Below are 25667 nucleotides of genomic sequence, written 5' to 3' on the forward strand. Positions count from 1 at the left end.
TACCACTAATCTTTGCCACATTGTATGATTTTTCTTTCAATTTGATACTATCCTTAACTTCCTTGGTTAGCCATGGTTGGTTTATCCCCTTCCTAGTATCCTTCTTCCTCACTGGGATATATCTTTGTTGAGAGTCATGAACTATTTTCTTAAACATCTGCCACTGTTCATCAAATGTCTTTTCTGCTAAACGCCTTTTTCGCAGCCTACTCTGCCCTCATCCCTTTGTAAGTACCCTCATTTAAGTTTAGCACAGTTGTTTCCATCCCAAATTTCTCACTCTCAAACAGGATGCTAAATTCTACCATGTTGTGGTCACTGTTTCCTAGGGGATCTTTTACTCTGACATCATTTATTAAACCTACTCCATTACACATTATCAGATTCAAAATAGCCTGATCCCTGGTTGGATCAATAACATATTGCTCTAGGAAGTTGTCCCGAATACACTCTATGAATTCTTGCTCATGGCTACCTCTGCCAATTTGATTTTCCCCCAATCTACAAGGTGATTAAAGTCACCCATGATTAATGTACTGCCTTTTTTACATGACCTCAATATCTCCTGATTTATTCTCTGTCCTACAGTATAGCTACTGTTAGGGGGCCTATAGAGTACTCCTGCCAATGTCTTCTTCCCCTTGTTATTTCTTACCCCCACATGGATTCAATATCTTCCAATCCAAGATCATTTCTTGCTATCGTACCTATTCCACCTCATACTAACAAAGCTACCCCACCACCCTTTCCTTCCTGCCTGTCCTTTCGAAATGTCACATACCCCTGAATATTTAGTTCCCAGCTTTGATCTCTTTGTAACCATATCTCTGTAATGGCTATAAGATCATACCCATTAGCCTCTATTTGTGCTGTTAATTCATTTATTTTGTTCCGAATACTACGTGGATTTAAGTAAAGAGTCATTAATTTTGCCTTATTATCATTATTTCCCCCTTCGACCCTATTTGCTGCTGTCCTTTTATGTTTGTACACCCTGTCCCTTCCTGTCCCACTCTGGGTAACATTACCTAATTAGCTGCTCTGCAATGATGCCACATCCTTTTGCTTTGTAAGCCTATGTACCCCCTCTCCAGAACCGTCCCCCCACCCCCCTATTTAGTTTAAAGCCCTCTCTGCAGCCCTAGTTATTCAATTCGCCAGGACACTGGTCCCAGCACGGTTCAAGTGAAGCCCATCCCACCGGAACAGCTCCCTTCTACCCTAGTATGGTGCCAATGCCCCATTCCTCCCAAACCAATCTTTGAGCCACGCATTTAACTCCTTGACTTCATTTACCCTATGCCAGTTTGCCCGTGGATCAGGTAGTAATCCTGAGATTATTACCTTGCAGATTCTGCTTTCTAATTTAGCTCCTAACTGTTCAAATTGTTTCAGCAGCGCCTTCTTTCTATTCCTATCAATGTCATTGGTACCAACAACCTCCCTCCTCCTCTCCTGCACTTAAAGCTTTGAGTGTGAATTGGAGGACCTAGGAGTCCTTTCTCTGGCACACTGCTCCGTGAGTCCAGTGTCATCCTGCTCAGAAAGCCTTTCCCAGCTACTTTGAGCACCTGTTGCCGGTAAAATACACTTTCCCTTTAAGAGCTGCAGCTGACTTTAAGAAGTGTGCTGGCTAGCTTTAACTAATGCTAGCCTAGCATGAAGCTGGGCACCCTGATGAGCACACAGCCACTCAGCAGCATGTTCAACATAGGACCGCATGCCCTGAGGAGGAGGGAGCATGGAGTTTGTGTGCTGCCTGCAATGTTTCCATTGGGCCCAGGATAATTGCACATCACAATCCCTGCTTATGGGGCTTATCCAATTTTTAACCATTATTGTTCTATATGAAGCCTGAGTATCCAGAGCCAGGATCTGCCCACTGAACATGAGTATCCACGTCAGGAAGCAGTGTCTCTTTTTCAAGGAGGTTAACTTCTTGCAGATTCTGACAACATTCTCCAGGTGTCCGGGTTATGTCCTTCATGATGTTTGGAGTCCGTATACAGAACGTCAATGGTACTATCCTCATCAACCCTTCATGTTACTTCATCAAAAATTCAATCAAGTTAGTCAAACATGATTTGAATTGAACAAATCAATGCCAGTTTTCAATTATTTGCACATATTTTTCCAAAAGCTAATTAGTTCTCTCCTGGATTTGTGTGTCTAAAGGTTTCTCCACCACTAAAGTTGGGCCAACTGGCCTGTGGTTGCTGGGTTTATCCTTCTCCCCATTTTTAACTTGCAATCCTCCAGTCCTCTGGCATCACCCCCATATGTAAGGGGAATTAGAAGAATGTGGCCACAGCCTCCATACTTCCAGACCAGGTAACTTTTCTACTTTGAAGACCACCAGCCTTATAAATACCTCCTCTTTTACTCTTTTCATCCTATCCAATATCATTACCACCTCTTCCTTCCATGCTATATAAGCAGCATCCTCTTTTCCAGTGAAGGTAGATGGAAAGTACTCATTTAGCCATATAGGCCATTAGTAGGGAAGGCATGCCAAATTAAGTGCCACTCAGGCACTTAATTGGACAGTGGTGTGCCTTCCCTGGGATCAAGTACCCTGGGGAGAGGAGGCCACAACCACTGAGAGCTTTCAGCCAATCAGAGGCTTGGAGCTTAATTGAATGGCAGAGCCAGCACGACACCCATCAGAGGCTTAGGATCAGTGCTGGGTGCCAGGCCACAAGTAAGTGATGACCGGAGGGGGATTGTAGGGTGGGGCTCATGGGCCGGGGGCAGAGGGGAAGGGATAAGCAGCAAGGGCAAGGGAGTGGCTCAGTGGGTTCCCCCCTTCCAGATGCCAGTTCCTTCGATCATGTACCGAGTGCCTTTGAATGAGGGATCCTCTCAGGAGCCTGCAAGCAACTCTGCACGGGTTTGCTTGTAATGCTCCCTGCATGGCAACCTTCCCGCCTGCCACTGGGTTAACATAGTGGCAGTATAAGGCCCTTAAGTAGGCATTAATTACCCATTTAAGTGGCTCAATGGGTGGCAGGGCAGGAAGGCTGTCCATGGGCATTCCCGCCATGGACTTAACTTAGTGGAGGGGACCCCATCTACCAGCCTCCGCCTGATTAAATACCGGCCGCCACCAAACTCGCCATGAGGAAGGCATTAAATTCCACACATAGTCTATATTCAGCTTGGTTCTCTTGCACTATTATGAACTGTACAATTGTCTTAAGCCTTCTTTTCCTGTCTCATTTAAATCTATTTATTTTACTATGCAGGGAACTCCAGCTTTAGATGCTCTTCTTTTCCCCATCAAAGGAATGTGTCTATTCTGTATCTGAACCATCTCCTCTTTGAAGACCTTCCACTGGACAACTTTGCTTTTAAAATCTAGGATATATAGCAGTGATTGAGTGCTGCCTGCTCATCAAAAGCCAGCAAACAGGCATGCACTTCCTCATGTGTTTAAGAAACTCTTGCTTCTGGTTCAATATATGCAAAGTGTATTTCTCAAACTGCGTTCTGTAATATTCGTGAGGGCATCAAAAAAATCCTGGTTGACTCATGACTTGTTTCCCAACCAAATGGCCAAATCAAACTTTGTACCCTTTCCTGCAGTGACCACAGTAACCAACAATGAACCTCTTGTTTCCTCTTCACGTGACTTCAAAAAAATCCATGCCAGGAGTGTTGAAAGACGAATAATGATTCAATTTAATGGCATCAAACAAATGATTGTATCAGGGCGAACTTGGATCTTGCCAACACAAATCAGTGCCATCACCTGTTGCCAACTCAGTAGAATTGCAGGATATTTCGACCAGCTGAAACTTGGAAGAAAAGAACTAAAAGGAAGAGGTGAGATCCGGATGAACATTTTCTTCAACTCCATGAATACAGATGCTGGAAACTAACTAGGGTGATCCTGATATTTATCAAAATAAAGGGTTCAGGCATATAGCAGAGGGTTATAGACCAACTTGTGTCATATCTGTAACAGAGGAAATGCTTGACAATTTTTTTTTACAGAATGCTGTCAATCAACATGCAAATCATGAATTCAGCAGCACTTCAAGTCCTCAGAGAAAGTGTCGGTATTTTCAGACCCATTCCCTTCCTATTCTGGAGTGGCTGTTTTAGGCTGGGATGTGCTCCCACACATTGGTAGCCTTATACAGTACCTCGCCCTCTAGTGCCTCGCCCTCTCGGCACCTCACCCAATTCACCCTCTTCAGCCAAATACTTGCTGACATCCGTCCAGACAGCTAATAACAGCAGCTGGTTGACCAAGGAGGAAGTATCACAGCCCAGTGAGATACCATTTCCACCCTCAAAAACGACACATGCTTATTTCCCACCAGAGTTACTGAACATCAATCAGGAGAAATGGCTGGAGAATGGAAAGTTAGAGAAGAGAGCTTTTCAAAATATAATGAAGGTCAAGCTACAAGTTGTACTTATTGTAAGATGTAAACTGATGCAAAAACAAAACACAACTAACAGAATTAGAGCAATTACCATATACCATTGTTACCATATACCTTGATGTCTGAGACCAAAATAAATGTTTTTCCTGAAGTTGTCCTTTGAAAAACTAACACAGAACCAAATAGCTGAATTGCGAACTTAAGAGGTGTAGCAAAAAGCTTCAGTTAAATCCCCGGACGAGACTCCTTTTGTTGCCTTATGATCAAAAACTAACCTGTCACAACTGTCACACATGTCCTTGCAGAAGACCAAAATTCATTCTCAATGATCATAATCATTATTAATTGTTTCTGTCAAGTGGAAAGCTATCTGAACCAGTTTGTTACAAAGTCAGGATCAAGACAAGCTCAAGATTGTGAATCATTATGCAGCAGAAATTTCTAGTCCCAGCTTTGGCATTGGGGAGCCAAATGCATGGTGGAGGCTGGTGGCTTGAGGAGTAATAGCTATTGTTCCCTCAAACCATGTCTGAATAATTGGGGTGAGCTTCCTGCACTGACTGAGCCTCCACAGGCAGCTCAATGGGTGACATCAATTTCACATAAGCTCTGGCAAGAAGCTATTGTGACTCCTGAGGTGGTGGTGTAGCACGTCTCCTGTTTGCTTCACAAGGGGATGTTTGTTACAATCAAACGTTTTTAGTACTTACCTTGGTTGTCAACTGTGGAAAGGCCGAAGGATCTAGATTGGAAAGCAGCCCTAAAGCTTGGCCAACTTATTGGTGATTAAAAGGGTCCCTTAATGGGTGAAAGGCCTTATTTTACATATTTAGGGTGTCTAACATCTGGTTTAGGCATTCGCCCAGAACGTCACCTAAAAAATGTGTCCTGTGAATTTGGTAGTGTGACCAACACAAGTGCCTGCTAAAGTTATACTTTTCGCTCCCCTTTTGTACACCAAAAACTGGCACAACATACATCAATTTTTATCCCTGTGTTAGTTGGCCATTGCAAAGATGAGGGGGAGTCTCTGAGCCTCCAAACATAATTGGCAACTTTACCTATAAGACCTCCAGCCAAAAATAATTTAGAAACATGCAGCATCGGAAAATATGACGACAATCTATCAAGACTGTTGTGTGCCACAATACCTCTCATCTCTCTTACAATTTTTTTACTTGGTCTTTATCCATTTCTCTCTTGATATTTGCTCAGACAACCAGCCCCCACTTCCTCCATTGACAGTCCATCCCATACAATCCCAACTAGGTGGAAGTTCAGATTGAATTTGCACTTTCCAACTTCTAAGACCTAAATTTTCCTAAAAAAATGGAGAGGGTCTCCAGCTTAGCCAAAATGGCACAGAAAACCCAATTCTGGAAAACCCACCCCCGAACCTGGCACTCACCATTTTTGCCAGGATGGGAACAGGGTAGGTTGTAGTTTGCACATCCATAATTCACGGAGGCAGCTGCACTTTGATGAGTGCAGCTGCATTCAAATAGATCCACTTTTCCTAAATGGGCTTTAGACCTTTCAAGGGAAGGTCTAAAGCTGCTGGAGTTCTTTGGAGAGATAGGGCATCCTTTTGGGTAGGTCCAGAGACACCCTTTTGGGAGAGGACAGGTGCATTTTAGGATTGTTAAAAGGAGATAAGAATGTGTATAAAAAGTATATAAACTGATTGGAACTGTAAAGCTGTCAAGGCATTTAAATCTCTGGGTCTTTAATTTAAAAAAAATAATGCCACAGTTTTTAAAAAAGTGCTTGCTTTTTCACTACGTCTGTTGACATAAGCCAGAGGGTTATCAATATAGGGTTTGTGCTCCATGTCTGATTTCACAACCTATCATTATCACAGCAGGCTGCCTGACAGTTCACAGTTTGATTGAACACTCTGAATGGTTTTAAAGTCTTTGATGTGGGACTATGAATACAAATGCTTGTTTTTATAAGGGATTAAGGACTTTTTATGAATGGGAGTTTTTTTAAAATAAAAAATAAAGTCTGCAACAGACACTTGGAACATTCATTTCATCTCAGCATGGGTCCTGAGGTCTTCCCGTGGCAGATACTGGCTGAGCTGGCATGGAGGGTGTAAGGGAAAAGAGTGGTTGATGTGGGGCATGGGCTGTCATGAGTTGGCACTAAGTTAGCGCAGGGGCTATAAAGTGTCATGGGGGTGGTTAGAGGGGCATAGGTTTTCATACGGACTATAAAGGGCAATGTGGTAGGTAGAGAGGAATAGATTGGCATGAAGCATATGATTAGTCATAGGGGTGGGTGGGGCAGGAGGTGGTATGAATAGGGCTTGGGGAGTGTGTGGGAGTGAGAGTGATGAGGGCTGGAGGGCTTTTTATTATTTTACTGTTTTATTTACAGCTGGAACAAAGTCCCAGATCACCAAGGAGAGCCTATTGCACAGCCTGCCTCTGCACTTTTGCTGGGGAGACAGGCCTGACTCTTGTCAACAGCCCGCCCCCCCCAACACCCCCCACCATCTCCACCTAGAACAAAAATTAGAACATCTGGGATACTTTCTCCCGGGTTGGGTTTGCGGAACTGGAAGTTTTCCTGAATCTGCGCTCCCAACTTGGGAGGGAAAATTCAGACCTAAGTTTGAGCTTATGCCTGCCTGTTATAGGACATCTCACCAGAACTAGCAGAACTGGCTTCCATTTTAAGAATCCCATTGCAATGGCCCAGTTAAAAATGAAGACGAAACAATATAATGTAGAACGATTTTGTAACATGGTGCAAGGGTGAGGCCTGCATCCATCACATTGTGTGCCCAATACATAGGTATTCTTTAACAGTAAGAGATCCACAAATTACTTGGGTCCACCTATTTATCTTAATTTTGAAAGACCCAGTGACAATCTCAGAGTTTCTGTTCCAATATTCCTTAAAGAATTGAGGTGTTTCTTTTTGAAGATGGGGCTGTGTTGGCAAATATGGTTGGTGATTTAACATGCTGTACGTGCTGTCAGAATAAATTACTAAACAGTGAGATATATTCACAAACGCCCCAGGTGCACTAATACAGGTTTGCATGGCTCCAGAAGGGGCCTTGAATTTACTGCCTCGAAGGTGCTATTAATTGCATAAATTAAGGTTAACTGTATAAATGTGGGGGACACTCAATGGATAATTCCTTAAGCACATAAAAGGACACACTTGGAGACACTAGTGGTAGGTTATAGAGTTAGGAGTTATACATTTGTAATGTCTCACTTTGTGAATAAATCCAAAACCTGAGTAAAGATTGGCATCTAGTCTCCTCCTTCACCAACTAGCTCTTGCAGTCTAACAGGTGCAAAGGGCTCCTGTCCAAACTGTGTTTCACATCAGTAGCTGGGGATTCTGCTGGACAAGTTTCTTTAGCATCAATGGCAAAGTGATATTCCCCATCATTCTTCAACAACTGTATACAAACGCAACGAGTTAACTTGGGACATTTAAAATGTGTGCCCAGTTTTTTGTCCAGGGGCATGAGCTCTGAGGACAAAATCTGATATGAATTTTGGCAAAAAAAATAAACTGTTTGTGGGGAATGGGAGGAGTGGTTGGGGGATTGGGTTTGGGTCTTCATCTGCACAAACCTGCACTCCCAGTGGGAATCTGTCTCACAGGGCGGGATCTTCTGGCCCCACCTGCCACCGGGATCATCCAGTCCCACCAAAAGTCAATGAACTTCTGGCTGGGCCACTGTAATCCCCCACAGCGGGTCCCGCCATGGCAAGGCCAGAAAATCCTAGCCATAATTGTGGGCATATGTCTTTAACAAGGGCTATCAGCACCTGGATAAAGCAATTAATAATGAGTAAACCATTATGCAACACTGGACTGAATCTTGTAGAGTATCAAAGTGACTGGCACATTCCAAGCAACCGTGCACAGCTCCTTGCATGAAACTGAAGCAGATGCCAATTATAAAGCTAATGACAAGACTCTAAGGTATTGGACTAAAAGGCATTACCTGGACACAGGGTATGAGAAAACATACTCTTATTTTTTTAAAAGGTGTGAAACCTATAAATGTTGATGTTCAGAGAGACTTGGGTGTACTTGTACAAGGAATGCAAAAAATTAGCATGCAGGTACAGCAAACAATTAGGAAAGCAATTTTTAAAAAAAATTGTTCATGGGATGCAGGCATCACTGGCTTGGCCAGCATTTATTGCCCATCCCTCATTGCCCTATTGCCCTTGTTCAGAGGGCATTTAAGAATCAATCACATTGCTGTGGGTTTTTTTTTTATTCCTTGGTGAGAGTATTGCTGGCTAAGCCAGCATTTATTGCCCATCCCTAGTTGCCTTTGAGAAAGTCCCGGTGAGCTACCTTCTTGAACCGCTGCAGTCCATGTGGTGTTACAGAGGGAGCTCCAGGATTTTGACCTAGTGACAGTGAAGGAATGGCGGTATATTTCCAAGGCGGTATATTGGAGGGGAACTTCCAGGTGGTGGTGTTCCCATGTATCTGCAGCCCTCGTCCTTATGGGTGGGTAGCAGTCACGGGTTTGGAAGGTGCTGTCGTAGGGTCTGGAGTCACAAATAGGTGAGACCAGGTAAAGATGGCAGATTTACCTTCCTTAATGAGCATTAGTGAACCAGACAGGTTTGTGGTCACCATCAGGCTTATAATACCAGATGTTTATTGGATTCAAATTTCACCATTTGCCATGGTGGAATCTGGACCCAGGTCTCCAGAGCTTTACCCTGGGGTTCTGGAATACTAGCCCAGTGATAATACCACTCTGCCATCGTCTACCCTGGCATGTTGGTCTTTATTGTAAGGGGATTGGAGTACAAGAATAAATAAGTCTTGTTACAAATCTACAGGGCTTTGGTGACACTTCACCTGGAATACTGTGTGCAATTTTGGTCTCCACATTTAAGGAAGGATATACTTGCACTGTAGAGAGTATAGCAAAGGTTCACTAGGTTGGTCCCTGGGATGAGTGGGCTGTCCTATGATGAGAGGTTAAGTAATTTGGGTCTATATTCTCTGGAGTTTAGAAGAACGAGAGGTGATCTCATTAAAACATTTAGATTATTAAGGGGCTTGACAGGGTAGATACTGGAATGTTGTTTCCCTGGCTGGGGAATCCAGAACACAGAAGCACAGTTTCAGGGTAAGGAGCTGATCATTTAGGACTGAGATGTGGGGAAATTTCTTCATTCAGAGGGTTGTGACTCTTTGGAAATCCTCTACCTCAGAGGGTTCCGGATGTGTCATCATCGAGTATATATTTAAGGCTGAGCTAGACAGATTTTTAGTCTCTCAGGAAATCAAGAGATATGGGGAGTGGGCTGGAAGGTGGAATTGAAGCCCAAGATCAGCCTTGAGCATATTGAAGGGTGGAGCAGGCTCAATGGGCCTGAAGGTCTTCTCCTGCTCCAATTTCTTATGTCATATTCATATATCCAAGATCCTTTAACAAGCATGATTGAGTTGGGGATTAGATTCAATAGTTATTGCTGATGTTCTGCTGCACTTACTCATGCAATCACTGTTTAATGGGAATGGTTTATGACTATGATGAGAACAATCAAGGCAATGCTCTCATTTTACAATGAGTTGTGTTGCTCATCACTGCCACTCGGCAGTGATTCCTAGTATCTGTTCAAGTCAAACATGTGCATGTCAGTTGTCTGATGGCGAGTGGGGGTGGGGGAGAGCTGGCACCCTTTGGAGCTAGTTTTCTCCAAGATGGAACATCCAACAATGTGACTTTGCAGTTTAGCAATTTAGTCAAGCCTTTGTGCGCAGAGCTGGTTATCTGATACACCCACAAGGCAGTTCAGGTTCATGATTCATTTACAGTCGATCTCATTAATGGAAGTTGGGAGGGAGGCCTGTTACTTGGGGGACACTGCTATTCTTTCCACTTAGGTTCTGTCCAAGCCCTACAAACCATTCACAGCCAAGGCATTTGCACCTAAAGCTATCAATTTTCCCAGGTCCCTAGCACAGAAACAGAAAGGGAAAGGAATTTCAAAGCCCAGGTAATACTGGCTTGACAAACATTTTCACACAAAATTTTAAAATAAATCTTTCCCTAACTATGTAACGGAAAACAGGTGTGCCGAGTCACAAGTTAGTGAAACTCACTTATGTTTTATTATATTTGTGTAAACCTGTTATTTCTGAAAAGGGCATAGAGGTTCTGTTATTTCACAAAAGGTGACCCAATAAATGCAGTTTAATTGGTTGAGCTTGAAGGAGTCCACGTGGGGTGGTTCCCTTTTATCCACTAACTGTGCTGAAATTTTCTTCAGGGTTTTGCGATGCAAAGAAATTGGACCCCCTTCCACCAAGTCACTTTCATTCCCCGCAACTACACAGGAAATTCTTCCTCCAATTTAAAGGCAAAGAGATTCCTTTTCCTCCCAAAGTTGGGAAAACATTTCCTCTTCACACGCAGCAGAGTTACAAATGACTTGCCTGAAGTGACCTGTTCTTATTCCAGAGCACCTCATAGGCTGGACTTGTCAATAAATAATAAAACACGTTTGCGTCTGAATAGCCACTGATTATTAGCCAGTGATGGAACTCCAGTGTACTTTGATGCAAGCAGAAACTAGATACACCAATAATACTAAATTTATCCAAAATAAACTCAAGATCGAGAACTAGGGCCCAGGGATACAACAATCAGTATCGGAAAGGAAGCAGCAGTCTAAGCAAACAATTGAACAGAAAGCCATTGAATTCTATCGTGACCATAGCATTTGGTTTAAAATTAGGACTGAAGGAAAAACAAGGCTCTTGTATGTTTACTGTGAGGACCAAAGCCTAACTGTTTGTTACTCTATATATCTGTCAGCAGAAATGAGCAATATGGAGTGTCAACAAATTTAAATTCCATTGTAAATATTTGAAATATAGACCGATTTGAAACCTAAGCTCAGTGTACAATATTCAATGCAGGAGCTCCAAATTCTCAAAAACCTGGCACACTGATGAGGCAGGTGGATTTAAAGGCAAATTGCACAAAGCATAAAGAAAATGGCACTGAACGCGCACAGAATGGACAGCTGAATCCTGGTTGATTTAATCTGGAAAACCACCAACTCTGGAATCCCCTCTCTATGCCTCTTTGACTGTCCACCTCGCTCTCTCCCTATAGGGTGCTCTTTAAGACCTACCTCTCTGAGCAAACTGCTGCCTCCCTATTGGGCTCAGCGCCAATTTTTTATCATTGTCTGATTATGCTCCATTGAAGTGCCTTGGGATGTTTTACTGTGTTAAATGTGGCTATATGAATGCAAGTTGTTGTCATTGATAATATATTATTTGATTTCCCTGAACTGATCAGGAAAATTGCATCAATCGCTTGCCCGTCTCTCAGTAGCTATTGGCTTGGAACTGACAGATCCACTATAGTTTTAAAAATGGCACATGATATCAGAGGTGGCTTGGCTGCACTTGCACATGGATATGCTATGCTTCACATTTTGGGGACACGGATACAAATCGCTTGACAGTTAGGCCAAATAAAAAATGGAGAACAAAGATCATTAAAAAGAATAAAATAAAAACAATAATTATTCCCAATATTACTGACTGGTAATAACATGTTGATAGTGGGTTGCGAAATGCTAAAATATTTATCAAGTCTTTGTCCATCATGAAGACAATAACTATGTGACAATGTAATTTATAAATGTCTATCGTCAGTTTGATAAATCAGTGTATTCAATACAGTAAATTTAAATCCACAGTATGTGCATCTCTCTACCACAAAGACAGACTTTTGATTGTCAAGGGAGTCAAGGGTTATGGAAGGGCAGGCAGGAAAGTTGAGTTAAGACCACAATCAGATCAGCCATGAGCTTATAGAATGGCCGACCAGGCTCGAAGGGCCAAATGTTCTACTCCTGCTTCTATTTATGTTCTTATGTACAAACATACCTGGATCCAATAGGTGGCAACTGGCACTAAACTATTGAACAGCAAACTGCGATCTGACACTATACACAAAACATTGTGTAGGAAAGTACTAACACATTCATTAAGGATGATGCTCAGACAACTAACGCTCCATACAATTTAAATAATTTATATTTTTACAGCATAAAGAAACATACTGCCTTTGGTTTTCCATCTCCCTCCCCATCTCCACCATTTATTTGGCACATGTGGGATGAGTAGAGGCAGAAACTCTGTGGTGTCACTCTCTGCCCTGTGCTGTCTGGTTACATTGAGGGGAGGGCACATGATGAACATACAAATGTAGTAAATCAAGACCCCCAACTCTGTTTCCCATCCTTCTCATTCTTGGAGCGCTGGATCTGCAGGCTAGTTTTTACATTCAGAGAAAGTCAGAGGCGTTCGTAAAGGTGAAGAGGGGCTTCTGCTGAGTACATTCGAATGTGGTCAAGCAGTAAAAGGCTGCTTTCTTGGAGGTGAAAATAAAATTAAAACAAGGCAGCTTGGCTCCCCTGTGGAAACAGGTGATTCAGTTTCGTGTGTGTAAATGGCCCCAGGGTCAACATCGTGGCCAAGGTCAGCAGCACACCCAGAGGGTAATGGAAGCTACACCCTCCTCATGCAACACAATGGCACTTACATTCCACAACAGCCCAACTGCAACCCACTGATGGTGACGGACAACTTATTGTTAATCAGTTGCCAGATTAAGAAGTCTTGTATTGCAAAACAATGCCTGATGCCCAACAAAAATAGAAAAAGCTGGAAAAACTCAGCAGAACTAACAGCATCCGATACGGACTCGAAACGTTAACTGTTTTTTTTTCTGATGCTGTTAGACCTGCTGAGTTTTTCCAGTGTTTTCTGTTTTTGTTTCAGATTTCCAGCATCCGCAGTATTTTGTTTTTATCTTAGTGCCTGATGCCCATTGTGCAAACACCCAGGTGAAAAGACTCGTTCCTCACATCAGTCTCACAGGGTTCCCAACTCTCCAGGAATGCCCTGGTGTCCCCAGGAATTAAAGTTTGATCTCCTGGGCAATGCTGTCAGCAATCTGGGACAGAAATCATAGGCACATTTCCATAAAAAAAGTTTGCCTTGTTCATCAAAGGCTTTTGTTTATTATTATAGTGCTGGGGATGAGGGACAAAAGGCTGTTTGACCAAGTGGGGAAGTTGGAGAAGAGAGGCAATATCATGAAACCTCCAGGAATGCCTAACCAGAGCTGGCAACCTGACAATTGAATTCAGACATAGGTATAAATGGAAGGACTGTGTGCTGTCCAATTGTGTCAAATCCCCACCTACATTTAAAAGAAGCATATAAATAACTTCAACAATATAGAAATGGATAACACTGATTATAATGTACGGATACACACATTTTATCAGGATCTGAAATTAATGAGCCACATTAACTTGATTAAAAGCAACAGTTAACTATTCCCAGCCCACTCTTTGCAAAAAGGGAAACTAAACCGAACCTTATAGACTTGGCCATACGTCCCGTTGCCAACCACTTCGACTAATTCAAATATCCCTGCAGGATCCTGTGGAGAGGAAATTGCACTTAAAATGGTAAAAAAAAACTCATTCATTCAATCACCTACGTACAATAATTCCAACTGATTAGAAAATCTCTCTCCTCCTCCCCCCCATTAAAAAGTGAATGAGGACTCCCGACCGCTACCTCAATGTTGTTATCAGTTCCCTGTGGGGGTTTCCCCCAAACTACAGTTATTGACAGTCAGCCACGACCTGCAAACGGACCTCAAGTGAAATGTAATGTGCCGGGGCGGGGGGGTAAGGAATCAGTCAATTAACAATTAAAAGCAGCAAGCTCCGAATCCCCACAGTGAACTGTCCTGACTGAGGTAGAGCACACTTAAAGACGAGCGAGAGTTTTAAAATACAACTCCTCTCAGTGTCCGGCAGTGAGTGTGGTCTCAGACTCAAATCAGCCCCATTCATCAGAGACTATCAACTGCGGTGTCATTTCTCCTGTTTTTTTTTTAAAAAATAAACAAGACCCCACTGATATTTACCAGAAACATTTTTTTTTAATCCATTCGGTGCTGCAGCATCACAAAGTTTCTAAATATAACTTGCACTGTATGTGTAAACTGTTCACTTAAAAGCAACTCACCCGCAGACAGGAAAGATGAATGTTATCGAGACTTCTTGCTGGAAAGTCTTTAGCCATCGTTGGGCCACTTTTTTTAAAAAAAATAATTAAAAATGTTCCTTGAAAACGACTAGAAACTTTTTTATTCCTCCCCCGCCCCCCTCCCCTCTACCCCGGTTAAGTGTGAAAGGATCATATCGGCTCTGTCAGTTCCCAGTGTCTCGCCTCTCTCTCTCTCTCTCTCTCCCCCCACTCCCCAGCTGCACAATTCGCTGACAAACACAGGAAGCACCGACATCTAGCAGCCAAGTGCAACCCGGAAAACACAGCCAGAGGAAATGAACGGGGCAGAAGAAATCTTAACACGAACGCAAGAAAACAGACACACACACAACTTCATGACATTTCCCCCAGCAAAAAAGGGGGCAAGGAACTGACGCAGAGTAACGCTGCAGCACAGCTCCCCTGGTGAAGTGAACTCGGAGACATTCCCCTCTGAAGTTTACCAAACTCAACAAGTCATGTGCAACAAGACTGCTGAAATATGTCACGTTACGCTCAACTCCTCGTTCCTTTTAACTCGTTTAAAGTCCTCGTTCCTTTCACCCTCGCAGTGTCCATGAATAGATTTACTGCCAGCTGGTGCTTGAGAAAGCTGGTGTTTAGAGGAACTTGTTTAAGGCAGAGACATCCAGGAAGCCCTCAGACTTTGAACACGTGATGGGTCCATCAGGTGTTTGGAGAAAGAGGTACTGCGAGGCTAGACACCTTGGGAAACTCTTTCGAGTTATCAACAGTCACAGATTGCAACTCTTTTGAGTACAATCACAGTTCTTGATTTCCTGGAGTGGGACATGAACCCACAACCCTCTGATTCAAAGGCGAGGGTGCTATGAACTGAGCCACAGCTGACACCTCAGACACCTTGGGAAACGTGCAAAGGACCCAAGGTGGTATGGATGGATAATGTCAGAACATGGGCAGGCCTCTCTATGGGACAGACAGTGAGGGCAGCGGAGAACAGAAATCAGTGGAGAAAGAAAAATTGTTCATTGTGCGGCCAACCAGGACGATGAAAGATAAGACAACACAAGACAACATGTATCAAAACATATTGGTACACCAGAGGAACACAAGAATAGGAGCAAGATTGGAACATTACAGCCCCTCAAGCCAACTCCATCATTCAATATGATCCTGAATGATCTTTGACCTCAACTCCACTCACCCGATTCCCAACCAGGCATACCTAAAAATGAGGTGTCAACCTGGTGAAGCTATAACACAGGACTACTTGAATGCCAAACAGCATAAGAAGCAAGTGATAGACAGAACTAAGTGACCCCACAACCAATGGATCAGACCTAAGCTCTGCAGTCCTACCACATCCAGTTGTGAATGGTGGCAGACAATTAAACAACTCACTGGGGGAGGAGGCTCCACAAATACCCCCATCCTCAATGATGGGGGAGCCCAGCACATCAGTGCAACAGATAAGCATTTGTAACAATATTCAGCCAGAAGTGTCAAGAGGATGATCCATCTCGGCCTCCTCCAGAGGTCCCGAACACCACAGGTGCCAGTCTTCAGCCAATTCAATTGACTCCATGTGATATCAAGAAATGGCTGAAGGCACTGGACACTGCAAAGGCTATGGGCACTGACAATATTCCAGCAATAGTACTGAAGACTTGTGCTCCAGAACTTGCTACGCCCCTAGCCAAGCTGTTCCAGTACAGCTATGACACTGGCATCTACCCAGCAATGTAGAAAATTGCCCAGGCATGTCCTGTACACAAAAAGCAGGACAAATTCAACCCAGCCAATTACCGCCCCATCAGCCGACTCTCAATCATCAATAAAGTGATGGAATGGGTCATCAACAGTGCTAGCAAGCAGCACTTGGTTAGCAATAGCTTGCTCACTGACTGTGTTCTGCCAGGGCCACTCAGCTCTTGACCTCATTACAGCTTTGGTTCAAACATGGACAAAAGAGCTGAGCTCAGGAGGGTGACTGCCCTTGACATCAAGGCCACATTTGACCAATTGTGGCATCAAGGAGCCCTAGCAAAACTGGAATCAATGGGAATTGGGGGAAAACTCTCCACTGGTTGGAGCCATGCCTAGCACAAAGAGAGATGGTTGTGGTTGTTGGAGGTCAATCATCTCAGTTCCAGGACATCACGGCAGGAGTTCCTCAGGATAATGTCCTACGTCCACCAATCTTCAGCTGCTTCATCAATGACCTTCCTTACATCATAAGGTCAGAAGGGGGGATGTTCGCTGATGATTGCACAACATTCAGCACCATTTGTGACTCCTCAGATACTGAAGCAGTCCATGTCCAAATGTAGCAAGACCTGGACAATATCCAGGCTTGGGCTGACAAGTGGTAGGTAACATTCACAAGTAACCACACAAGTGTCAGGCAATGACCATCTCCAATAAAAGAGAATCTAACCGTCATCCCTTGACATTCAATGGCATTACCATCACTGAATCCCCCACTATCAACATCCTGGGGGCTACCATTGACCAGAAACTGAAATGGACTAGCCATGTGAATACTATGGCTACAAGAGCAGGTCAGAGGTAAGGAATCCTGCAGCGAGTAACTCATCTTCTGTCTCCCCAAAGCCTGTCCACCATCTACAAAGCGTAAGTCAAGAATGTGATGGAATACTCTCCACTTGCCTGGATGAGTGCAGCTCCAAAAACACTCAAAAAGCTTGACACTATCAAAGCAGCCCATTTTATTGGCACCCCATCCACAGACATTCACTCCCTCCATCACCGATGCACAGTGGGAACACCATCAGCTGGAAGTTACCCTCCAAGTCACTCACCATCCTGACTTGGAAATATCTCACCGTCCCTTCACTGTCGCTGGGTCAAAATCCTGGAACTCCCTCCCTAACAGCACTGTGAGTGTACCTACACCACATGGACAGCAGCAGTTCAAGATGGCAGCTCACCACGACCTTCTCAAGGGTAGTTAGGAATAGACAATCAATGCTGGCCTGGCCAGTGATGTTCACATCCCATGAATGAATAAAAAATATTCCTGGATTCCATGAGAGTCCAAAACTCGATTCACCTTAGGCTCAGGCTTACTCAATGACTGACAATTGACAGCCCTCTTGGGTAGGGAATTCCAAAGATCCACAACCCTCTCAGCAAGGAAATTTCTCTTCAACTCAGACCTAAATGGCTGACCCATTATGAGGGCTTATCTGGTATATGAAATGGGACTTCCCACTGTTTAAAATGAAAAAAAAAACTTGCATTATAGAGCGCCATTCACAACAACAGAATATCCCAAAGCACTGTACAACCAGTGAATTACATGTGACATGTAGTCACTGTTGAAATGTAGGAAATGCAGCAGCTAATTTCCAGATAGCAAACTGCCATAAACTGCAATGTGAAAATGACCAGATGATCTGTTTTTGTGATGTTGATGTTATATAAATTCCCTTATAGGTGCTGTGTAAATTCCCCAAACATGGGCTAGGATACCAGGGAGAACTCCCCTGCTCCTCTTCAAAATAGTACCATGAGATCTTTTGTATCCACCTGAGGGGGCCGACAGAGGTTTAATAGCACTTCGAAGGATGGCACCTCTGACAGTGCTGCACTCCTTCAGTACTACACTGGAGCATCAAGTTTGATTTTTGTGCTCAGGTCTTCGAGTGGGACTTGAACCACAATGGGAAGGGGATGAGGGAGAGTGTGTGAAGGAGGGGAGAAGTTGAGAAGGATGAAGTAGCGTATAACCCCAAAATAAGCATCTTACCCCTAGACCAACAAGACCAGAAATCCCTTCCTAACTTCTTGTGTGATATTCCTGATCTGCTAATGGCAAGTACACTGCTCTTCCAAAGCAAGTAACAGAAGTCTGTAGAACTGCATTGACACTCAAGTTTAGCATCGGGTACAAGGCAATTTCACATGGCACCCACACAAGGGTGGTAGAAATTTGGAATTTTGGCTAGATAGATTTCTCTGGGTTAAAGCATCAAGGGGCATGGAGCAAAGGCAGGTTGAGGAGTTAAGGTGCGGATCAGTCAGAATCTAATTGATTGGAGGAGAAGGCTCAAGGGGCTGAATGGCCTCTACCTGTTTCTTTGTGAGTTCTGACCCAACTTGAGTCAGAAGTGAGAAGTGCTGGACTCACATGGCTTTTATTTGACACTACATGGAGTGCAAATCCAGGACGGTGTCAAACCTGGTTATAACATTTCTGAGGGGGCTCTTTGTTAACCCATCTCACCTCAGCTTAAAATATTTAGAGATGAGTAATACTCCTATATACTTAGGCAGCAACCAAGCAATATTAACAAGGTGTGTGGCCAAAATAGCTACAATAATAAGACTATAGGTGCTGTGTAAATTCCCCAAATGTCCCTTGGCTTCCTGGATGAAGTAATGTGTAGGACCTATGTTGGTGATTTTTGGAAAGTACAATAGAATGGGAAAACAGAGCATTGGGTGAATCTTAAGCATGGAATTACCAGTTGCAAATCTGAAGGACTGCCTTTCACTAAAACACATAAACAGGTTAAACCTGTCAAGTGCTATCCTTGACATGGACTGCAGGGGACCATCCTATCTGTGCTGTGGACCAAGATCAACATCCTGTTAGCACTGATATAGTCACTCCAAATCACAGATCTTTTTCCATTTTCAATGGTGTACCTGAGTCACATATTGTGAGAAGTGCGGGATGAAGCTTATTTAACAGGGTGGCAAGTTAACAAGGGTCCTGCAGTCAGTGGCGATTGAATGGAGATATCTGTTCACCACATGTACCATCGTCCATAGACCTCTATGGGCTTTTTCCCTGGAACTTCAAGATAAGAAATCTCATTTCTCATTTCCATGACAATGGAAGTAGGGTTGACACTACATCATTATTGGGTATGCAGTGGCATAGTGGTCACTGGACTAGTAATCTAGAGATCCAGGGCAATGTATCTGGGGATCCAGGTTCGAATCCCACCATGGTAGATGGTGGAATTTGAATCCAATAAAAATCTGGAATTAAAAGTCTATTGGTGACCGTGAAACCATTGTCGATTGTTGTAAAAACCTATCTGGTTCGCTAATGCCCTTTAGGGAAGTAAATCTGTTGTCCTTACCTGGTCTGGCCTACATGTGATTCCAGTACCACAGCAATGTGGTTAACTCTTAAATGCCTGGAACTTACACTACATGGACTGCAGCGGTTCAAGAAGGTGGCTCACCATCACCTTTTCAAGGGTAATTAGGGTTGGGCAATAAATGCTGGCCTAGCCAGCGAAGCCCACATCCCAGGAATGAAAACAAAATGTCGTAAAAGTATGGAATATTATTTTTCATCCCTCTTGCGTGCATTCTTATCTCTGTTCCTTTTTCACAATTACTTATCTTTCTCACAGATTGCTAACAGTGGAATTTACACATTGGGCTTTCTTTAATGTTCTGTTGCTTTTTTTCCTCAACTCAAGGCAAAGAAAAACCCCCAAAGCAAAAATGCATGAGCTTGTGCTCATGATGCAGAGTTGGAGTGTTGATAGGCAATGGTCAAAACAGATACATCGCAAAACTGATAATGTCATTGGACCAGTAATCCAGAAACCCAACTGACGTTCTGGGAACATGGGTTCAAATCCTACAACTGGTGGAATCTAAATTCAAATAATAAAATGTGGAATTGAACGCTCGTCTCAATAATGATGGTCATGAAACTATCATCAATTGTTGTAAGAACTCATCTGCTTCACTAATATCCTTTAGGGAAGGAAATCTGCTGTCCTTACCTGGTCTGGTCTACATGTGATTCCAGGTCCACAGCAATGTGATTGACTCTTAACCGCCCTCTGAAATGGCCTAGCAAGCCACTCAGCTCAAGGGCAACTCGAGATGGGCAACATCCACATCCCAAGCAAGAATAAAAGAAAGGTATGGAGAAGGAAAGAATCAGTGAGTTATGTAAACCAAAGGCTGACAATGTAAAGGGCACAAGGGTAAAGAAAAGAGAGAGAAAGAAGGAAAAACGAAGAGCAAGGAAGCTAGAATGGAGAGTTAGTGCAAGGAAGAGAAGAAAATAAAAGAAGAAACTTGCATTTACACAGTGTCTTCCATGCTTCAAGATATCCCAAAGCACTTTACCATCGATTAGGTACTTTTGAAGTGTAATAATTGTCCTAATGTAGGAAATGCAGTAGCCAATTTACACAAAGCAATGTATTAATTATCAGATCTGTTGCAGTGAAATTTGCTTGAGGGATAAATATCATTGAGGACACTGGGGGGAACTACCCTGCTACTCTTCAAAGTAGTGCCAGGGAATCTTATATGTTCACCTGAAAGGGCAACTGGAGACTTGGTTTTAATAGGGCCTCTGACAGTGCACTCCATCAGCACTGAACTGAAATGTCAGCCTAAATGTTGTGCCCAAGTCTCTGAAGTGGGACTTGAATGCATGACCTTCCACCTGAGAGGGGAAAGTGCAACCAATGGAGCCAGGTTTACACACTGGAAGGGTTCATGGCCGTCGTATCTGGAGAATATGACAGGATATAGTCGTTATTGTTAAATGAACTGATTTGTGGTTAGTTGTGTGGGCGTTGTGTAATATTGTTTGTTTTACTGTGTTCATAGTATGAAAATAGTGCAATGCAATTTCCTTTCAAAAACCCTGGAGCATTATTTATGAGCTAAATGTTGGCCAGTACATGAGGAGAGCTCCAATGATTACGTTTGGAAAGTACCATTAAATATTTTACAACACCTGAGAGGCAGATAATGTTCCAATTTAACGTCAGCTCCTTTGTGTCAGATGATAGAGGAACAGAGCACAAAAGAAAAGAAGTTATGATACAGCTGTATAAAACACTGGTTCAGCCTCAAGTGGGTTATTGCGCCCAGTTCTGGGCATACACTTTAGGATTGTTGTGAAGGCTTTAGAGAGGGTGCAGAAAATATTCACAAGAATGGTTCCAGGGATGAGAGGCTTCAGGTATATAGAAAGATTGGAAAAGCTGGGACTGTTCTCCTTGGAGAAGAGAAGGTTGAAAGGAGATTTGATGGAGGTGTTCAAAATGATGAGGAGCCTGGGCAGAGTGAATAAGGAGAAGCGGCTCCCATTGGTGGAAAGATCGAGAACCAGAGGCACAGATTTAAGGCGATCGGCAAAAGAAGCAATGGAGCCATGAGGAAAAACATTTTTAATACAGTGAGCAGTTAGGACCTGGAATGCACTGCCTGAGAGTGGGATGGAGGAAGATTCAACCATGGCATTCAAAAGGGAATTAGATCTGAAAGGGAAACATTTGCAGGGCTACAGGGAAAAGGCTGGAGGGGAGGGACTAAGTGAATTGCTCTTGCAGAGAGTTGGCATGGAAATGACAGGCTGAACGTCCTACTTCTGTGTTGTAACTATTCTATGATTCAATAATGCTTTGAAAGGATGATTAAGAGAGAGAGATAGATAAACAAGGCGGCTTGATTGGAAATGCAGACAATCAGGAGGATGAGCTAGTAAAAACACTGGGAAATCAGGCTGTAATAGAGAATTGCGAAGAAATATTTAAGGTGAAGTATAAAAAAAAAGGGGCGGAACATGAGAACCTTGAAGCAGGAAAGCAAAACTAAAAGAATTTGTCAGCCGTGGCTCAGTGCTGGGACTCTTATCTTGGAGGTGTGAAGCAGGAAAGAACCCGAAAAAAAAACCTTAAAAAACAGAACCTCCAAGATAATACTCTCAGGATTACTACATGAGCCACAGGCAAACTGGCACAGGGTAAATAAAGTCAAGGTGTTAAATGCACGACTCAAAGATTGGTGTTGGAGGAATGGGTTTCAGTTCTTGGAGCACTGGTGTCAGTACTGCGCTAGAAGGGAGATGTTTCGGTGGGATGGGCTTCACTTGGACCATACGAGGACCAATGTCCTGGCGAACCAAATAATTAGGGCTGTAGAGAGAGCTTTAAACTAAATGGGGGGATGGGGGTTCTGGAAAGGGGATATGTAGGCTTACAAAGCAAAAGGACATGGCAGCCTTGCAGGGCAGCTATTTAGGTAATGATACCCAGAGTGCAACATGAAGGGACAGAGTGAACAAACCTTAAAAAAACAGCAGCAAATAGGGTCAAAGGGGGAAAAAAATGGTAAAAAGGCAAAATTAATGGCTCTTTACTCAAATGCACATAGTATTCATAACAAAATTAATGAATTAATGGCACAAATAGAGGTTAATGGGTATGATCTTTTAGTCATTATGGAGACGTGGTTACAAGGAGATCAAAGATGGGAACTACATATTCAGGGGTATGTGACTTTTCAAAAAGACAGGCAGGAAGGAAAGGGCAGTGGGGTAGCTTTGTTAGTACGAGATGGAATAAGTTCAAAGCAAGAAAGTATCTTGGATCAGAAGATGGGTAGAGGTGAGAAATAACAAGTGGAAGAAAACACTGGTGGGAGTAGTCTATAGGCCCCCATTACATTAGTTATACTGTAGGGCAGAGAATAAATCAGGAGATAATGAGGGCATGTAAAAAAGACCATACATTAATCATGGTTGACTTTCATCTTCATGTAGATTAGGAAAACCAAATTGACAGAGGTTACCAAGAGCAAGAATTCATAACAGAGTATTTGGGACACTTTCCTAGAACAGTATGTTGTGGATCCAACCAGGGATCAGGCTATTTTGGATCTAATAATGTGTAATGAGGCAGGTTTAATAAATGATCTCAGAGTAAAAGATCCCCTAAGAAACAGTAACCATAACATGGTAGAATTTAGCATTCAGTTTGAGAGTGAGAAACTTGGGTCGGAAATAACTGTGCTAAACTTAAATGAGGGTAATTACAAAGGAATGAGGGCAGAGTTGGCTGGAGTGGACTGGGACAGCATTTTAGCAGAAAAGACAGTTGAAGAACAACTGCAGACGTTTAAGAAAATAGTTCATGACTCACAACAAAGATATATCCCAGTGAGGAAGGATTCAAGGAAGCAGATAAACCAACCATGGCTAACCAAGGAAGTTAAGGATAGTGTCAAATTAAGGGAGCAGACATACAATGTAGCAAAGATTAACCGTCAGGCAGAGGATTGGGAAAGTTTTAAAAACCATCAAAAGATGACCCAAAAAAATGATAAAGTTGGACAAAATAAACTTTGAGGGTAAACTAGCAAGTAATATAAGAACAAGTAAGTAAGAGCTTCTTTAAATATATGAAAAGGAAGAGGGAGACCAAAAAGTGAACATAGACCCCTTACAGAATGAGCCTGGGGAAATAACAAAGGGCAACCAGGAAATGGCAGAGGAGTTGAATAAATACTTTGCTTCAGTCTTCACGGTAGGAGACACTAATAGCATTCCAATACTAAATAATCAAGGGGCAAAAGAGGGGGAGGAAATAAATACAATAACTATCACTAGAGAAAAAGTACTAGGGAAACTAATAGGCCGATAACTCCCCTGGACCTGATGGGTTGCATCATAGGATATTAAAGGAAGTAGCTGCAGAGAAAGTGGATGCACTGGTAGTAATCTTCCAAGAATATTTGGATTCCGGAAAAGTCCCAGAGGATTGGAAAACTGCCAATGTAACACCCTTATTCAAAATGTAGGGAGACAAAAACAGGTAACTATAGGCCAGTTTGCTTAACATCTGTCATTGGGAAAATATTAGAGTCTATTGTAAAGGATGTAATAGCAAAGCATTTAGAATTACAAAATATAATCAAGCATGGCTTTATGAAGGAGAAATCATGCCTGACAAATTTATTAGAATTCTTTGAGGAGGTAACAAGCAGGATAGATAAAGAGAAACCAACAGATGTAATATATTTGTATTTCCAAAAGGCGTTCCATAAGCTACTGCATGCAAGGCTACTCAATAAGATAAGTGCCTATGGTTTTATGGGAGGTATATTAGCATGAATAGATGATTGGCTAACTAATAGGAGACAGAGAGTTGGGATAAGGGGGGCATTTTCAAGATGGCAACCTGTAACTAGTGGATTGCCACAGGGATCAGTGCTGGGGCCTCAATTATTTACAATACATATTAATGACTTAGATGAGGGAAGTGAGTGTACTATTGCCAAATTTGTAACATTGGCCAAGCAACGAAAAATACAGCCTAATTAATTTATTAATGGTCTTAATAGGCCTCTTAATTGTCAGCGGGCACGCTGCCGACTCTCACACGCACCTGCTGACCGATATATCACGCGAGTGCACGATGACGCTGTGATGCTTGTCCGACATCATCACGTGCTATTTCACGCTTAAGCTTGTTGGGCACCCGGCCGCACGCCGAGTGGAAAAGCTCGCCCATGGAAACCTTGAGGTTGCCATACATCACAGGCTGCGCTGTGGACCCCAACTGAGCAAGTACTCATTGAAATCTGCAGATGCGATAGTCCCATTCTCCCATTTCTTTTTGAAATCCCATAATTGATCAATGAGATGTAACAGGATATTTAATTATGATCTGAATAATAAAATGACTTGTTTGTTGGTAGTTACGTTTGAGGAGTGTTGATACATCTCTCCAATATGAGTATTAGGCTTTCTAACCTAAATTTTAAAATTTTGTTATAAGACATGTCAGCTTCTACCTTTACCCCATGTCAATGTCACAATCTATCTTTTGCCTCATGTAAAATCTTTACAAAGTGATTTAATTTTGGTATTTTTCCTTTCATGATCAGCTGTGTGCAAGAAAATTTGTGTGATTGGCTGCTTGGACAGCCTGATGACATCACTGCAGCTCCACTCTGGGAATCCTCCATGAGAAATAAAGTTCTTACCACAAAGATCACTAGATCTCTAAGTGATGCTTTCTTAGAGGTCAGCTGCGAGTGCCCCTGCTTTGCCCCTGACCACAAAGTCCAGGCCATGGCCACACACATCGTGGATTTTGCCATCTCAAGACCTTTTGCAGGGAAGGTACAAAATCTTACATTTTCTTCTCAACAACGATTTGCATTTCTCTGGGTGGGTCACACGTGGAGGAAGCTCTCTCAAAGGCCTTCATGTTAACTGAGCAAGAGGGGGAAAATGAGGGGATAAGCTGCAAGGGTCATGACATGATTTAAAGCAGGTTCTTGAAGGATGCTTTTGGAAGCAAGAAGGATAATGGTAAGGCCAACAGTACGGGGCTCCACAGTTGGTGAAGGAAAACAGGATGGAAAGTGATACTTTGATTGTTGATG

At 42.9% G+C, this 25667-nt stretch overlaps 1 protein-coding gene across 6 annotated transcripts in view; it reads right to left on the bottom strand.

Moving 5' to 3' along the window:
- LOC144684002 (mitogen-activated protein kinase kinase kinase kinase 4) overlaps positions 1 to 14697 on the bottom strand; it is a 287637-nt gene extending 272940 nt beyond the window's left edge. For 5 of the 6 annotated variants that reach the window (XM_078547672.1, XM_078547671.1, XM_078547670.1 and 2 more), the window contains exons 1-2: positions 14475 to 14697; positions 13813 to 13878 (exon numbers count right to left, since the gene is read on the bottom strand). In XM_078547672.1, coding sequence (XP_078403798.1) covers positions 13813 to 13878; positions 14475 to 14531 — 123 coding nt within the window. In that variant the 5' untranslated portion in view covers positions 14532 to 14697. The remainder of the gene's footprint in view (positions 1 to 13812; positions 13879 to 14474) is intronic. The other variant, XM_078547668.1, reaches the window with a different exon arrangement.
- Positions 14698 to 25667: the final 10970 nt, after the last annotated feature.

This window comes from Cetorhinus maximus, chromosome 8 (assembly GCF_964194155.1).
Source record: "Cetorhinus maximus chromosome 8, sCetMax3.hap1.1, whole genome shotgun sequence".
Classification (NCBI taxonomy): Eukaryota; Metazoa; Chordata; class Chondrichthyes; order Lamniformes; family Cetorhinidae; genus Cetorhinus; species Cetorhinus maximus.